We start from the raw sequence: 18242 nt of genomic DNA on the forward strand, positions 1-18242 counted from the left end.
GTGCCTGCAGCTGTGCTGGCCTGGGAGTGCTATCACTGCCTGATCCACAGAGCTGAACCGAGCAAATTCAGCAAGTTTCTCATCCGTCCCATACAAATGACAGGATCATGTTAACAACCTAAGCCTCTGTGCTCCTCCCTGTGCCAGGAAGCTCAGGATTAACCTGTGTTAATGGGAGTGGGTGAGAAGTGGGATTCAGTGCACATCCCACCCTCTTCCATGGCTGTGGAGGAGCCCTGATTGTTCTGCTGGAATCCAGGGCAAACATCAGAAAGATGCCCCTCTCTGCAACTCTCCCTCCCTCTTCTGTGCTCACCAGGATGAGAAAAACTCCCTCTGACCATCTCCAGAGCAGCTTGTGTTGGCTGCTGATTCTTACACAATTTTGAGGGAGATTGAAGGTGTTCAGCCTCTTGCCAAAGGGCACACTGAGAAGATGAATCTCAGAAAAAGCCCAAACCCACCAGCCCCTCGCTGCTGGTGTGCAAGTCTGTGCACTTGCTTCCTCTGAGGGAGAGCTCCAGGAAGGCAGGTATTGGCTCCTCATTCCCCTTGGGAATGCAGGAGACAGATTAAAGAGTAGGGGGAAAAAAAAGTTATTTCACAGTTAGTCTGCCCTGAACAAGAAAAGGTTCCTGACACCAACAAACTAATCAACGCTGAAAGCTCATGAGGTCAAGCTTTCCCTTCTCCTCCATTATTCTTTTGATTTTTTCTAACTGGCTAGGACTCGATAGCTCTGGCAAGTCTATAAATATAAAATCCCTTTTTGCCTTCCCCTGGAGCACACCAAGAGCCATTTGAATACCCGCAGGGACAAGTTAAAACTAAACAAAACCAGAGCAACTCGCAAGAAACAGGTTGTCCAGCCAATCTTCAAATGCTGACCATTCTGTAAGTCAGTCCCAAGAAGCTCTCCTCTGCTCAGCAGAAATTGGGAAAGGCAGCTCTCCCTCTTCAGAGCACTCCCTCTGGATTCAGTGCTTTGTGTGGAGACTTATGGCCAGGAATGCTAATGCCAGAGAGCCGAGCTGGCTGAGCTGGAGCAGGGTGAGAGCTGGGCCTGAAGGAGGCAGCCCCAGACCACCAGGGTTAAGCTGTGGATATGTGGGCTGCCTCCAACACCACAATGCCTGTGCCTGCTTCCCCGTGCTGGTTTGGACAGCCACCAGTGCACAGCTGCAGGAGTTTCCCTGACCTGACCACCAAGAAGAACCCAGCCTTTGCACAGTCTGAAAAGAGCAAAACATTTGCCAGTGGAAACATTAGCCCCTACCCTATAGAGTGCACAATGCTCCTGAAGTCAAGTGAGAAGTGTTTATACACCATCATTGTATGGGAGGGGAAATGGCAGAGGAGCTGGGGAGATTTATAGCTCCTTCTGCATTGGAAATGCCCAAAGCTCCTGTCCCAGAGCACTGCCCATGTTCTCTCCATTGCAGCACAGGGAACTTTACTCAGCAGTCTTCTCATGGCAAAGGAAAGGCTGCTCTCCCTCAGTCTTTCCTGTCCTTGTGCTCTCTGCTGGGATCTGTGCTCTGTCTGGTAGAAAAGGAGGAAAGAAAAATGCCACATTCCCTACCAAGGGCTGACAAACAGGAATCATAGCTGCAGCATAAGCTTCTCTGATGGATTCTGCCTCAGCAAAATGAAATTAAGATTTCAGCAAACAAGCTCCAATTCCGTAGTACCAGTAGAACAAATGACATCTGATAATTGCTAACTCCTTTTGCTTATTCTTTGCTCTGTTCACCCCATCAGTCTCTCCAGATTATATTTTCAGCTGAGTTTAATGAACGCCATTTATTAAACTAACACCAGGGTTCTGCTTTGGCCTCAGACAGATGTGCCTGCTAATATGAATCATTTTGTTCAATTGGATTATTCTGATGGAGAGCGGATCCCTGCCACTCTGAGGAGCACAAACAAACGGGGAACAGCTCGCCTCCAGTTGTGACCAGCCGCTCGCCTTCATTAGGAGGCAGCTCCAGGCTCTGCAGGCAGCTTGGCAGGATGGTGTCCCTACTGCTCCCATCAGCCAGCTCTTCTGCTCCTTTCCATGTCCCTCTCATGTGCAGGATGGTGTCCCTACTGCTCCCACAACTTCTGCTCCTTTCCATGTCCCTCTCACATGCAGGATGGTGTCCCTACTGCTCCCAGCACTTCTGCTCCTTTCCATGTCCCTCTCATGTGCAGGGAGAGCCCAGATCTCAGGGTGTCCCTGAGCCTGGCTGGTCAAGGGGACATGAGAATCACTGCCCCCTTTCCCGAGTTCACCAGCGGCATGGGCAACAGGATTCACCTCCTTTGTCCCAGTGAATGTTCCTTATCTGAATGCACATCAGACTTTTCTAACTGTGCATCCTTCCCTCCCCAGTATGGCATGTCTGACCTCCTTTACATTGACACCTGAGAAAATGTAGGCTACTTGTTTGCTATTGATCCTTCTTTACTCTGATCTTCTCCAAATATTTGGGCAAAGGGGCAGGGATGATATGCTTTTAAAGACTTGTATTAATCAGGAAAAAAAAAGATATAAAATCCATCTGAAATCTCCCAGACAGAGATTCCCTCAGTCTATTGTTTGGGATTTTAGTGTTGAAAATTTTGGGTCAATCTCTGTAATACATTGTGTGCAGGCACCAGACATCCATCTATCTGTCTATCTCAATACAAATCCTGCCTTCTGTGAACCATAAAACTCCTAGCAGAGTGACATTACCACTTCTCACATCGACAGAACACACTGAGCACACACAACTTGGGGAAAAAATTACAGAGGCAATTTGAAAGATTAGAAGAGAAAAAGCAGAAGATTTCTGCTCCCTGTCCAAATCCCACAGCAAGCCTTTAGCTGGCACAAATCATCATCACTCCTTTAAAGCCTACTTTCTTTCCTCAGATGAAGGACAGGCCCAGCACTCCTTCAGATACCTGTGAACCTCAGGACAACTCATTTATTCTAGAGCATTTCTGAAGAAAGAAATTATTTGCATTTTAATCCTAAGCAGTGTCCTGGAGTTACTTCCAGGAATCCCTGGTGAGCACCACAAGTCAGGCTGTCAGGAAGTGGGTCTGTGCTGAAAAGGAAAACACCCCAGAGATAACCATGGTGCCAGCCTGTGTGCCTTTCCTAATTACTAACAGCACGTCACATGCTCCTCAACAAAGCCATCAATGGACATGAATTCCTCCATTCAGGTTTAAGGAAAACTTCTCCAGGTATGAGCTATTCCTTTACTCCTGACGAGGATCTGTACACCTTTCTCTAAATTGCATCACACTGGTCTTCATGGGTAATGGGAACAAGACCTGTAGGAATTCCTCTTGGGATTTATGTAACAGAGTCTCTGTGGTCTGTACTAAACAATGCTCTTGTAACCTGAGCAGAAGACAAAAACCCCCCAAATAAAGCCCCCTCTGAAAACACCAAATCTCTTAAAACTGACTTATAGGAGCCCAGTTTCCTACAGCTGGCTTTGGGTTGCTTGTCTGGTTTCCTTTCCTAGTGTCCAACTTGCCATGATGGAGAAATATGTACCATGCAAGGAGAATGCACAGAGGAAAATAAAGAGCATGGAAAGCATTCACTTGTCATACATCACAGCAAATGGGATGCAACCTCTGCTCATGAGTGGAGATGCTTCAAGAGAGTAGAGAAAAGTAGAGAAAAATAGAGACTCTTATCCAGCAAAGACAAATTTTTAGCTGACTGCACAGCCCATGGATTTGATGGCCCAATTGTTTCCAAATTCTTAGAAATCAAGGTAGTGAAAACCTATTTTCTTTTGGAACAACCTGCTTTTAAGGGTTTACCATGACAACCATGGTCTACAGCACATCCAAATCAATCAAAAGATATCTTTGGCATCAAGGACTGGGCAACACAGAGACAGAAATTTCAGAGGTAGGCATCTTGTCACTGTGAGGATTTTAGAGTGTTATTGCTCTGCATAGAATAGATGCTTCAGGCAGCCCAGCTGCTGGATCTGTTTCACACAGGAAAAAGGGATCTGTGAAGAGCTGGGGAGGGAGAATGTGTCTTCCAACAAATGGGAGAAATCTGCTTTCTGAAGAGGATTACTAGAGTGTGGAGCTGCAGCGTTCCATGGGTACAAGAGATTTTCCTCTGTTTGCAAGTCATTATCCTAAAATGGCATTTTTAAAATGGACCATGGTGATATTTGGAGGTGGCCATGATCATTCCCTGGTGTCTCTGCTCTAAGAAGACCAAAGCAGCCAGAATGGAGACATTGCATCTCCCTCTGAATTGCAAATAATTGAAACATCTCTGCCAGAAGAACATTTAGAGTTAAATAAGTACTAGTGGGACTGAATCCTTGGCTGCCATAAATCAGTGTCACTTCACTAGCTTCAGAGGAGCTGGTGATTGACGCTGCCCGAGAACTTAGCCCCATCATGGCTGTGGTTAGTACTTTTCCAGACAGAGCACTGAGTTTTCATTTACTCTGCCTCTTGCTTGGGAAATGACTTGACTGCTGTTCTCCTTTCCCCTCCAGCTCAGCCTTCTACCCAATATTTCAAAAAGGTTGGATGAAGCTCAGCTAAGTGGAAAAATGAACCGTTTGAAATAAAAACTCTATTTATTTTTCCCTGACTGCAGTCACAGGGCTGGATGAAAGACACCTGAGAAGCAAGGCTTGTACCGTAAACCTTCAATTCTCTGCTACAGCTGAATCAAACACTTCAGAGACCAGAGTTTTGATATTCACTTGTATCTGGCCAAAGTTACCGTACCTATGAATTATTCAAATATGCAATTATTGCATTTGATATATCACTGGGTATAACCGTGGGAACGAGAAACAGTGTTCTAGTGCAGCTGATTGTATATGCCTTCCAAACCATAAGGACATCAATTTAAGGTGCTCACATTGATGGAGTGCTCTGCAACCCCTTATTAAGATTCTTGCCAACTCCTGTAGCAGTTTTCCCCTGCAGAGTAAATTTCATGGAGTTTTTTAGCCTCCCTTTTCTTTATCTCTACAGTGCAAGTGCCAAACACTATCCCACAGAGCTTCAATTCATGGTTCTGCAGTAGCTCTCAAAGGTCAGTGACAAAAACATCAGATCATTTTCAGCTTACTGATCAATGCTGCACAAGTGACCTGAGTCCTGTGTACATGTTGGGGCTAACCCATAACTCTGATTTCATTGTGAATTTTCAGTTTCCCTGGAAGAAGGTTTTAACCTTCTTCTTAGACGTAGAGGGCTGTGCCCAGCCTATTGTTCATATTGTCTTTGCCTGGGCAAAAAACCACATTAATGATGCTGATGTTTGCATTAACTCAACACACCAGAGACAGCTCCATCTGCCTTCAAATATGGGGCCATCTAAGCAGAACATCTCTGAGGTTCTAGACCTCTCTTTGCTCTCTCCCTAAGCGGCATTTGCAAATTGATAACATGCCTGTTTCCTGTTTGCTCACTAGTGACTACTCGTCTCTCTGTCAATGTCCCTGTATCAATGGATTTTGCTGACTTGTAACTTACTGGCAGGTTCTGTAGAAAAATGACTGTGCTTGTTTTCTAGGACTCATCCCATATTTTCACAATCCTCTTTCATTGTGGGTCTTTGCCTTCTCTCATTTGTTTTGTACATATTTTATTTAGCAGAGGATTCATTCTGTCAGTGTTTGCTGCTGCTGCTGCTGCTTGAACAAAAAAATTTGGCTATGGATGTCTCCTGTGTTTTTCCATCTCTTTGGCTCTTATTTCAAATCACTGCTGTTTCAAACGCCTACTCTCTCCCTTTCTTATATTTTCTGTTTTTTCTTCAATTTGCAGTCCCTCATGCACTGGCCCAGCAGATCTGTGTGCTGAATGAATCCAGTAGAAATGTTCCTTCAAAAGCTGCTGTTTCCAGGTTACTGCAGCTGCCCATTGACGGATGCAACTGAAGTTTACACTGAGCCCAGAAAAGCTCTAAAGTCTGACTTAGGTAATCTGTGTGACATTGTCCACATGATCTCCCACACAATCTTGGTCAAGTGGCTGAATATGAAATTGCCACCCTCCAGTGAACCCTGGAGCTTTGGGAGTTCTGCTGTTGGAAGCCTTTGAAGAGGGCACCACCATAACAAGCTCCTGGCCTTTTCACAGTGTTGAATATATGGGGAAAAACTCAGAAGGCTCTTTGCTGGCTGAGTCTTTGGCAAAAGTTCTCACAATTATCCAGAAGTTTACTTCAGAGCACCAGGGCCGAGAGTGTCACAGTGAGATGAGAAGTAGGAGGCTGCTTTAATATCTGTTATTTAATTCTGAAGTATTTACATTCTCTAACATTAAAAAAAAGGGGGAAAGACTTGGGTTTTAATGAAGAATTCCTGCTCTAAAGTGAGGGAAAGTGTTGTGGTATTGCCTTGTGCTGCTCTATCACTCCCATGACAAATAGTGCAGATCCATTACTGACCTACATGGACTCATTTAGATGCAAACACAGCAATACTCCTGAAAAGCTTCCCTGCTTTGAGGAAGAACAAGTTCCAAATATTGCTGAATGGAATTCGGTCTCAGAGCAGTAATTAGTGATTGTAATTTTGGAGTAAATGCAGTAATTAATTATTGTCGTTTTCCATCAGTGCATTGTATTGTGTGCCAATCTTAGAATAAAATAATTAGCAAATGGGATTTTGCATGCTCTGGTATCAAAACTGTGGTTTCTAGAACAGACACGAGAATTTTGCCATAATAAAGCTATCAGTAATTTAAATGGACAGACAGGTTAAAAATGATCAGACAGAAAAATAAAGGATTTCCTTGTCAGTCTTGCAAACACCTTCAGAGTTCCTGTTTTAGCCTCTCCCACTAAAATCCACTTCCATTCTCTCAGTACAACAAGCACAACAGCACAAAGTTTAGGTTGTAAACACGGTGAGTGATGCTTAATTTAATCACAGGTGTCAGTGGAAATGAAAAACAAAAGTAATCCAAAGAACAGAAAAAAATATTGGCTGAGGTGATGTTTTTCCAGTACCTGAACAGACTTTCCAAAATTAAGCTGTGCTGATTTTTTTTCTCTCTTTATTCACTCATATTAAAGCTTGTGCTGGAGTACTGTTTTGATGCAATTATTCTAGTGCAAATTTCCATAATGTAAGCAAGTCTTAAACGATCTAAGTGATGACTAAAAGAGAGAAACAACAATAATCTGTGCAGGTGGAAGAGAAGCTGGTTAGCGTGATTGTAGGAGGCATAACTACAAGAAATGGGATTTTATCTTGAAAAAGGGTATTTGGAATGAATCTCAAGATGAATAGCCTAATAGAAAACAGTGAGATCAATGCAGCTGCAGAATAGCCTCTCACTAGAGGTAATAGAAAGCTATCTGGGAGGCATAGGCAACAAAAATTTCAGTAAAAAATACACTTTCACTAGACTTTGCATTGAAGCCATCTGAAATGACAAGAGAAGACAGAAGTTCTCCTCTCACATATTTTTGTTTTGGCAATTTGAAATTTTGCTTTTTTGTTTTATTTTTGGCTGATAGTATAATCTTACTTTAAAACGGAGTTTGAGTTGCTTTTATTTTTTTTCCTCTTATTAGGGATCAAAAAGAGAAAAATGCAAAATTTTCCAGTTTAGTAAAATATACACTCCAATTAAAAAAGAAAAACCAACCAAAAAACCCCAACAAACAAACAAACAAACAAACAAACCCAAAACCCTCAATTCTCAGAGTAAAAATACCACCAATTCCAGATAGCTGCAAAAACATGTATTTCACACATTTCACAATAAACCAGACATCAGTCCATGTTCAAAAAGCAGCGAAGGACAACCTGAAAAATCTTTTTTTAATTTTCGTATTTGAGCTTTGGCCTATGTTATTTCCCCTGTTGTTTATAGAAGCAGGTTGCCTGGGCAGTGTATCCATTTAATGTTTTGTCTCTACTCCGGAGCACAGCTAAAAGAATCTTGCGGTTGATCTTATTTCTGCTTTGTCTTTCACTTTTCTGTTTCCCTTTTGCCTCACTCAGTTTGCCTCACTCAGTGCTCTGGGTTAGTCTCACCCAAATGTCTCTGCATCTTTGGCTTTAAATAAACTTCAGCAGCAGACTGTCTGTCTGTCTGTCTGTCTGAGGTGGAAAGCATCACTTTGCCAGTGACCAGCCACTGCAATGAAGCCACAGGAGGGGAATGGATGGGATTTCCAGGGCTGTTGTGCGCTGTGCCTTTTGTTGATCTGTCAGCTGGGTGCTCCTGGGCTGCTCTGTGCCCTGCCCTGGGCTCTGGAGAGGCTCTGAGCTGTGCAGATTTTGGGCAGTGCTGAGCTCACACACAGCCCCAGGCACAGCACAGGGCGTGGAAGGGCTCCCAGCAATGGGACCTAAGGGAGATGTGGGCTTCAGGTTGGCGTCTTCTTAATTATTTTGTGCATTTTCTATCTGAAAGACACATGAAGTGTCTCAGAGTCCTTGCTTCCTAGCCCCAAGGGGGGATTGGCAATAGAATATACTGATTTTGGCAGACTTGCCCCAAATGATCCTCCTCTCTTTTGCTTTCTCCCAGCCCATCATTCCTCCCATCCTTATTTCCCCCCTACAGACACCTCTTTAATTATAAAGAAAAAAGAGAACAGGGGCAGGCATTTTGCCATCTGAATTCTTCAGGGCTTTGCTTGCTGCAGCTTTGGACTTATCTGCCACATCACAGAAACCCTTTCAGTGTTTGACAGCAAGTTTAGAGCGCTTGCAAAGAAAACAAAGGACTTCAAATCACTGTGGCCTTGGCTTCTTGAGTCCCAAAAGGGAGATTTATAAGTTTTTTTTTAAAAAAAGAGCATCCAGAATTAAAATTCAGTGAGGTCCTTTCTTTCTCAGGAAAAAAACACTCTGGTGGCTTATATCAAACTGGGTGCTGATTTTTTTTTTGTTGTTGTCATTGGCAACTTCTTATTTTTTGAAAGCAATTCAATAGAAAAAAGCCCTTCCTTGAAAAAATACCAATTAAAAAGTTTCTTGAGCATCCTCTTGAAGCACATGAGTAATTACCCTGGTGTCAATACCATTACACACATGCTTCAAATTGGAATTAAAGACCCTGAAGAGCTGCATCCAAAGTAAAGACAGATAAAAAGCACGGTGGAGTTATTATCTTTCTATCAGTTAAAGGAAGTTGCAAATCCAGCCAGCAGTGGAGGTGCAGTAATACTGTGCTTAGCCAAGAGCAGCTGACCTGTCTCTGAGTTTATTCCTGGGGGCTCAGCCCTCTGTTGATCACTGCTGCCCAGCCCTGGTGGGAAATCTGCCCTGTGGCCTTGCTGTTCCAGAGGGCTGGCATCAGTGTTCCCAATCCCTGTGAGGAAGAGGAGCTGGAGAAAGACCTGGGTTTAGGACCACGTGACCTTCTGGGTGATCTGGCTGTCCCCAAGTGTCCTCTCCAGCCTACTGCACATGGTTCTCCCTGTGCTAACCCAAATGCTCCCCTGGGGAATGTTCCTGCAGTGTCCTCCAGGGACCACATGCACTCCTGTTCAATTCCTTCTATCAGGTGGAGTCCCACCAGATACACTCCTGCTCAATTCCTTCTATCAGGGGGAAAAACACATGTATAAAACTTTTTTTCCTGGAGAATTCATTTCTGCTAGGAGTTGGCTACAGCTCCTGCAACAGGCCCAGCAAGGCCAGAGAACAAGGACCTCTGAGATGCATTTTGGTAGGGTCTCTACACAAGTCTCTAAACAAGGTTCTCTAAGCCTAGGGTGGAAGTGATCTGGTGGTAAAACTGATTTTTTTGGACAGCAGAGTACTAAAGCTGAAATAAAAGCCAGGAAGGCTAAAGGACTTCCTACCTAGAGGCAACTCTTCAAGACTGTTCTGCCTATTAGAAGCAAAGGAAAGGAAAAAAATGCTTAAGAGCTACACATGGAATTATATTATTCTTTTACCTGCTGATTCCTTGTTATATAATTTTAATTAAATTTTTTGGGGTGAAGAAAAAACACCCAAACAACTAATCTTTGTCCGACTGGTGATTAATATTCTGTAGGAAACAAGCTGAGACCTCAGAGCACTTCATGGCGAGCCACGATGATAAAAACCACTGCAGACTCACACTGGTGAATCTCAAACAGCACAGATATCCACAGCCCTGCATCTTCTGACACCACCATGAGATACAAGCACATCCTCAGCCAGCACAGCTATGCTGGGACATGGAGCCTGGTGCCTCCCTAGGGACACCTCTGTGTCCCTGATCCCTGTGCAGGTGTCACAGAAAGCCTCCCTGACCAAGGCAGCCCCTGCTTTCACACAGCTGCACGCATGCACCCCCAGCCCTCCCCCAGCAAAGCCTGCAGAAAATAAAAAAGCCAGTGTGATGAAGCAAAAAGCATTTGGATATGGCAACATGTTTTGGTTTCAAGCTTCCAAGAGGCCTTTTCATAAGCAAGGAAAAGAAAAGAGGTTTTTGAAGGGGGAAAATGCATTGATGGTTATCTTCGTATAGTCACATATAAAGGAGGTTCTAAACTATGGAGCCTGCTTCCTGCACATGCACCTAATATGTTTATTGAAAGGTTTCTTAATCTCCTTTATGCTGTCTTCAGTGCAGCACCTCTTTCAAAGATATTTTGATCCCATTCCTGAATTCTCACTGGAAAGGATACTGCTCTGAAGACTGGAAAAATATGTATTTTCAGAGATATTTGGGATCCCAGTGAAAAATTAAAATACTCTGTTTTTCTTTGGGAAAGTTGAAGATAGGGATTTACTGCCTATGTTAGATAAATCAAAAGAGGCCTGAATAAAAATCACAGAATCTTAGACATTACAGCTAAAATGACATGGAAAGGTCACCTAACCAATCTCTTTATCACTAATTCAGGAGTACAAATTGCTTAGGGCCTCCCTAGGTGCTGAGTTTATTGGGGAATCTCTGGTGTGGAACAGTTTTAACAACAGGAGGACTTCCTGTCTCTGTAAACAAACACATAGGGGTTTATATTTCTGTTTCTCAAAGAATTACCTAATGAAAGAGCCAGCTAGTGGTGGAAAATATTTTGGTTTTTGGAAACATCTTCATTTTTGTTACTGGTGATGTGTTTGGATTTTTTTTCCAATGAAACAAGCTGTGGCTTCTGATATTTTTGGTGTTGTTACATGTATTAGAAGTTCCCTTGACACATCCAGCTGGCTTCTTTCCAGCAATACATGGCACATGAATCTAAAAACGAGACCCCAGGTCCTTACTGCAGCTAAGCTCCCTTGGCTTTGGTGGGGTTTTATCTACACACAGGAGTTTAAAATAACTGACCAAGAAGTGAACATGGATCCGTCTATTAATTTCTTGGGTTTGTGACGAAATAAATCTGGGGTTGTTTGGTTGTCAGGGAGACATATTTACATTAAGTTATTATGCTGAGATGGAATTGGATACAGACTGTACCGCATGGAGAATGAAGAATGCTTTGAAACGTTTGCAACACAGAGCTATTGAGACAGACACTGTCCCAGTCCAGTCACCTGGGATCACACCGCAGCCCAGTCCCACCTCTCAATTGCAGATACTCTTCAAGCACCAGAAATGCTCTCTTTCACTGAGCAGGGGGAATCAGGACAGCTGCTGACTCTCCTCTAGTGACCAGAAACACTTTCTAGAGATGCAGGATGCCCCTGGGATGAGGAAGTTGTCTTATCCCTTGTTAAGCATCCTTCCACCTCTCTTTCTAGAGAGACACACACACAAACAGTCCCTGGTTTATGCGCGGGTGCGTGTCTGAGCAGAGTGGCTCTAGCCAGAGTCAAAAAGGCAGAAGATAGAGAGTCACAGAGCTGAATCTCCTCGAGGGTCTACAACACAGAGAGACGCTACAGGTGTAGCTGACACCCCCTTCCCCATGCAGTTACCTGTGCTAGTGCTTTGTATCCAGTGGTTCCCACAACCCTTCAGTAGGGACGGTTAGCATCCTTTGGCCTCTTCAGCTGCACCTTCAGCCTCTTCATGCCAATCTGGAATCCATTCATGGCCTGGATAGCAGCTTGGGCACTGGCAGGATTGTCAAAACTCACAAAACCTGTCAAAACACGAGGCAAGGCATGGGATTTAACGAGCTGAAGGGTGCCAAGGCACGTACATGCAACGACCACTGAGAATGAACATGGGGAGGGGGTGAGGGCACTGAGAGGGGGGAAGTGAGCAGGAAGGAAGGTGGGCAGGTGGGCAGGAGAGTGAGGACAGGATGGTTGCCAATGTGGGACAAAGGATAGGAGGGGTTGTTACAGATCAGTGTCCCAGGACACAGTGCCTGGTCTGAGTGCCAGCCTGAACACTGGACTATGTGGAGCACAGGGATCCAGATGTTGGTGCCACAAGATTTGGGTCACCTTTGAGCTGGGAGTCAGCAGATGTAATGCATGGCCTCAAGGCACTCTGTCTTCCTCTATCTCCCTCCATTGTGACTTGGGTAATCCCCTAAACCTTCCTTAACTTCCTATCATTGCCTTTTCTTTGCCTTCCAATACTAATGATGAGGGGAACCTGACACACCTACTGCTACCTCCTTATTATGGCAATATAAGCAAAATGTGAATTTAATAAATTCTTCATTATTGTATTAATCAGCATGAATGGTTTGATTGCTGGCCAGCTGAGCAATATGAAGAGCTTTAATCACTGGCAATTTCTGCAAACTCCATGTTACTCTGCAGCTGAGAGATGAACACAAGTGCTTTCCTAACATGGTTTCCCTATGGAATTTCAAATTTTGCCAGCAAATCTCCCAATCAACCATGGAGCACATCCAGCACTAGAAACAACTGTAGTGACTGAATGTTGTATGTATGGGTCACCTAAGACATTCTTTGTCTCCATTTGCTCTCTAACAATCTGATGAAATAATATAGGTCAACCACACAGGATGCACTGAGCTAATGCATTCTAATGCATTCAGCTCTGGGGAGAGCTTTTGGTACTTTACTTTTTGTTCTGGTTTTGTTTCTAAAATTTATTTATATTTTTAATTTTTTTCTCATGTTAGATCCAAAAAAGGCCTTGTTTCCCCATGCTGTTTATGGCTGTAGCTGGAGCAGCCACGGGTCTGAGATATCAGTGAGGCAGGGGGCCATCACATTGTACAGGCATTGCCTCTGCTCCTCTTGCCAGAAATGTCCCTGTGTGCCAACAACATTTCTGAGCACAGACCTTGGGTGAGACTAGCTTGGACCAACCTGCTCTCCAGACAAAGCCATCTGTTTGCCCACCCCTGCAAGGCTCTGGCAGCACAAATCAACCCTAGGAGCCTGGTGCTGCTCAACAGACAGGCTGAAACGAAGAGATGGTTTTTTGCAAGCCCCTCAAAAAGCTAATGCTGAGCGTTTACTGCCAAGTATACACCTGCTCCTGAGAGCAGAACCAGGCCTGGCTTACAGCCTTGGGCTGTGCTGACGATTCAGTCTGCTGCCCCTGCTGCCTGGTCTGGCTCCTCCTCTGAAGTGATTCTCACAGGTGACAGAGGGTGTCTTGCATCTGAAAAAGACACAGAGCCGTGTGTGCAAAGGCACCTTCTCACCCCTGCATTAAGCTGTGCTCCCTGACTTTGGCTAATAGTGTAACTTCATGGCAGGCCATGAAACCCATGGTCTGTGTCCCTCAAAGTGAGACAACAGGTTTGCTGAGTGTGGCACATGAGGAAAAAAACCCATGGATTTTAAAAGGGAGGCAAATGGAATAAATAGGGAACCTTCTTTGTCCTCCCCTCTTGAAGCCAAGGCTCCAAGTAAAACTGGCTGTCCTCACAGTTTTCCTGGATGAGGAGGTACCAACACTGCAGCTCTGAAGGTGAACAGACAGAAAGTACTCCCAAGCCCCACAGCAATCATCAAAGAAAATTGGAGGGCTGTAGTGAATGATGAGCTGTGGTTTTATTCAATAGCAATGGATCTGCTCTTGTCCTCACTTTTTAGGCAGTAACTGCCTGGTGATGTTACCAGTTTGCATTTGACTACTAATCTATCAACAAAGTCCTATGATTCACTTTCAGCAATGGAATAAACCAAACACTTCCTGGTTTCATCCAGGTACATTCAGACTTAAAATACTTCTGGTAACTCCCCTGGGGATGCCTTACTTGAGCTTCAACCTTAAATAGGTTGTCTATATGACATAAGGTACGCTATCCTTGAATATAGGATGTAAACAAACCCATTTCTTTTCAAAAATCACATCTGGTTTGCTGATATTCCTGGCCAACACATTTTAGTTACACCTAAAACAGTAGACTAAAGCTGTTCCAGGGAAGTTCAGAGAAACTGGTACCTAATAATCTGTAGTGCTGAGGTTTTTTTTGACTAATGTTTAACACCAAACAATTCCTGGACAAAGTGTGAGTTTTAGTACAGAAGACAGGCTGTGTTCAGTGGTTAACTTGAATGTGTCCATGATGTTCTGTAAACTGAGAGAATTTAATAATTTGGGTGTAGGCCATTTTGTGCCAGCTGTCCCCAGTGCTAGGAAGTGCCAGGTATGTTTACTTTACTGATATATACACACCAATCCAATATCAAAGTTGAGTTGGCTGCAGCTGGATGGTTGTTTAGCTCATGCCTTTAGAGAACACACCTTGCCTGGGAACTTTGATTCCTACTCTTGCTACAGGCCTTTTGGGATATCCCTCCTGCTGCCTACACGTGCACATGTAGATTGTGCCTGCACACCCCCCCTTTTGTGAACAAGACACTTTAGGGCCCTACAGTAATCAGTGGAGGTCCTGCCAGTGCAGCCAGTGGAGGGTAGGGCAGGATTTCTCTCTTCTATCAGGACAGCCTTAGCTGTGCTCAAAGGAGTCACTGGTCAAGGAGCAGTGCTGGCTGCAGTGAAGGCAGGCACCCAGCTTAAATCAAGGAACCTCTGCTGTGGGATCTACCTGGTTCCACAAGTTAGGAGTGACATCTCAAGGTAGAATGTGAACTGTCTAAATGCTTGGGTGGGTCACTCCCCAGAGTGATGCTACTTGCTGAATCAAACCCCTCCAGAAATGCTGCCCACTATGACAGAAGATTGTTATTTCTCTACTTTTGCCAAGACTAGACTTTTGAGGGATGATAAGCCCTTGTGCTGGGGTGCTAATATAGTTGTGCCTCTGCAAAAACCTTGCTGTGAGATAAGCTCATGAAGCTATACCAGTTTTTATCATCACTTAGCTTTTGAGATGGAATTCTTAGCCCACTTCCTCATTCAGTGCAAAGCTGTAAATAATACAGCATTTTAACAAATGGGACTAATAAGAGAGATCAGAAGTGCATTTGCTCACTATATTTCATTTAGACCAGATAATGAAGCTGGGAGTTGTACTCTGATTCTGGTATTAGTTGCCTACAGATTTGGACAGGATTTTTTTCTCCTTAGTTGTCCTGGTATTCACTGATGCAATATAAAAATCTCCTCTGGCTGGATGCGGAGGGTAGAGGAACTGGAATTCGAAACTTGTGGAAAGAGATGGGCAAATGTCAATAACTGTGTGTTTTCTTTGTGATCGTATTCCAGGGACACAACAGCTAATTATTCTAGCTTCATTTCACTGTTTTGGTTTTTAGGGCCCTTGATGTGCTCAGAACTTGCTGGTGCATCCAAGTCTCCCCCTTTCCTATTGTTTATAAGTAGCTGTGTTTCATATTGTGGAAGGTATTTGGATGAACTCCAAAGAGAAGGAAAGCTATGGCTTATCCTGAGATTTGAGACTTTACAGTGGATAAAGGATAGGCAGAGAGAGAGGTATGTTGGGCTAACAACAGCAAATTCCTTTCTCTTCTCAGGTCAGATACCTACTGGCAGATTTGACTTTTTTTTGTGTTGTTACATGGAGTATTGGCAGTCAACAATCTCTGTTTCTCCTCATCTGTGTCAGCAGGATTCATGGTACTATGGCAGATTTGAACATGTATGACATGGGTTAGAATGTATGTACTGGGGATATAACTTAAATACTCAGATCCTAAATGGCTTTAGTATTTGAGCCCGTGGGCTCAAAACATGATGGCAGTATTACAGTTGCTTTCCGTGTTTTGAACACCACCCCTGCATTGTCATCTACATGCTTGAAGGACAAAAGAGAAAGGGAGAGGTTAAAAAGCTTGAAGCTCTTTCTGTGCATCAGTTAATTAATAATCAGAGAAATATATGTTCTGGTCTGAAGACAGTTGGTAGGAGGACAGCATTTCGTGATAAATATACTTTATGGGGGGATATTGGTGGGGTTTTTTTTCTTTTTCCCTTTTTTCCCCCCCCAGGGATTATGTAAAAACGCTGTTCTAATGAATGATTTATCAAAAGCTGCAGAGAATGGTGAAAGCTGCTAGGACAGCAACAGAGGGCATCTAATCTTTCTGATTCTGCACAGCATCTTCCAGGAAAGGAACTGCTGTTGGAGCCCACCACTACTTATGGCTTGCTCTTTTCCTACAGGACCGTGTTAACTATTAGTAGGCAGAAACTGGGGTACAATTTTGGAATTGCTTTATTTTCTCCCCTTTTCTTCCAGAGAAAGTTCTTGTGGAGTGATGTAGGGAGGGAGCTCTGTGCCTTTCCCATTACATGATCAGCACGATCACCAATGGCTTTATGTAACAGATATTACCTAAGGGCTGTTTTTCTCTTTTAATCAGCCAGGATGATAAAGAAGGGAATTCACAATTTATGTCAGAGTATATCTGAAGATTGTTTGGTAACTGTAAACTTTTTGTTTACATTTTCTCTGCATGTCCATGAATTACTCTGTGCACTAAGAGCAGTCCTGAATAGGAGCACACAGTTATGTTTCCATGGATCCTTAATTGATCCTTCTGAGTTGTCTGGTTTGCTTTGCATCCAGCAAGGAGAATTAGTGGTTAATGTGCAAAACAGCCTCTTGATGATCTGTTACCAGGTTGGAATAACACATTGTCTCTCTTGGGCAGGAGCTTCCCTCTGGATGGAGCCCCATGCATGGTAACTCTGCTCAACTTAAATCAGTCGAGACCACGAGGGAGGTCCAGATGCAAGCTTTCCATCCAGACTCCTCAACTGTGGGCAGCTGATCCTGCAGCAGGTCCACTCATGTAACTAGGTTGCCTTCAGGCAATAGGAAGGAAAAAAGGGACCTCAAAGAAATTAATATTAAACTTGTCTTAAAACTAAGAAAACTATTTTTATCTATGATCCGGATACTTGCTGCCATCTCAGAGATATACTTTGCAAGACACTGCAACAGAAGCAAGTAGAAATTGCTGCTTATTAGCTCATTTTAGACCAAACATTCTTTTTATTAGTTCTGGCCATCAGAACATTTGTCTGACTGCCATGAAGGATCTTTCCTGGTGCTTCTTGTTCCTTCAGTTATGAAAGTCACTAGCTAAGGAGAGCATCTCTGAATTTTTTCCTTTAGACATTCAACTCATATGCATTTTACTAGAGGGAAATGAGAGTAACAGAAGAACAAGAATCTGCTGCTCAGCCTCTGGGAGAGAAAGAGAAATGCCACACACATGGTTTAGGCACCAGCAAAGGAGAAGTCCATGCTTTGTCCTTCCCTTGTGTGTGCAGTGCTTCCCCCAGGCTGTAGGAGGGAAGCTTGGCCAGGCTAGAGCAGCAGAATCATGGAATATCCTCAGCTGGAAGGGACCCACAAGGATCATGGAAGTCCAGATCCTGGCCTTACACAGGACAGCTCCAAGAGTCACACCATGTGTCTGAGAATACTGAAATGGAGGGACCTGCAGAAAGTGCTGGTAACTGGTTAGACCAGAGATCTTCCTCCAAGAATCTGAGTCAGTAATTAAGGAATTAGATATTGATACAATTGGCTATTAATATAACTGTTCCCTCAGCTCATGGGTTCCTCGATTTTGTTACTGACCAGTGAAAGGTGGGATCTAGGGAGGCGTTTTTTTGCTGTGAAGGCAGCAGGAAGGTGCTCACATCAAACTAGCCTCCCTGTGGGAAGGGTGGTGCTCAGCAGCTCCTGTCCTTCTCCCCCAGGAGGACCTGCCCACCTGCTCCTCAGACCTTCCCTGCTACTTCAGTCTCTTTAATTCCTACCACTCCTCAGTTTCTTTTTCTCTGTGTTTATTAGTCTTATCAGAGAATGGAGGTTTTCCTTTAATTGCTTTGCAAGGTCTTTACCTTGCTGTGTTCTTTACACAATGTACTAGCTGCTGCCTCGCAATTTTTTAGTGCTGTAAAGAATTTCAGGATACAATCTGTATGTAAGTAGCTCTATAATGTATGTGTGCATTGGAAAGTATTGT

General features: G+C 43.8%; 1 protein-coding gene across 7 annotated transcripts in view; it reads right to left on the reverse strand.

The window, feature by feature from the left end:
* The window catches only part of CELF4 (CUGBP Elav-like family member 4), a 694523-nt gene that overhangs the window by 12254 nt on the left and 664027 nt on the right, over nucleotides 1-18242 (reverse strand). For all 7 annotated transcript variants that reach the window (XR_009420407.1, XR_009420405.1, XR_009420406.1 and 4 more), the window contains exon 12: nucleotides 11871-12037. Coding sequence is in view for 3 of the 7 variants with exons in the window: in XM_059491868.1 (XP_059347851.1) it covers nucleotides 11910-12037 (128 nt within the window). In the remaining 4 variants the exon portion in view is untranslated. The remainder of the gene's footprint in view (nucleotides 1-11870; nucleotides 12038-18242) is intronic.

Source organism: Ammospiza nelsoni, chromosome Z (assembly GCF_027579445.1).
Source record: "Ammospiza nelsoni isolate bAmmNel1 chromosome Z, bAmmNel1.pri, whole genome shotgun sequence".
Lineage (NCBI taxonomy): Eukaryota > Metazoa > Chordata > Aves > Passeriformes > Passerellidae > Ammospiza > Ammospiza nelsoni.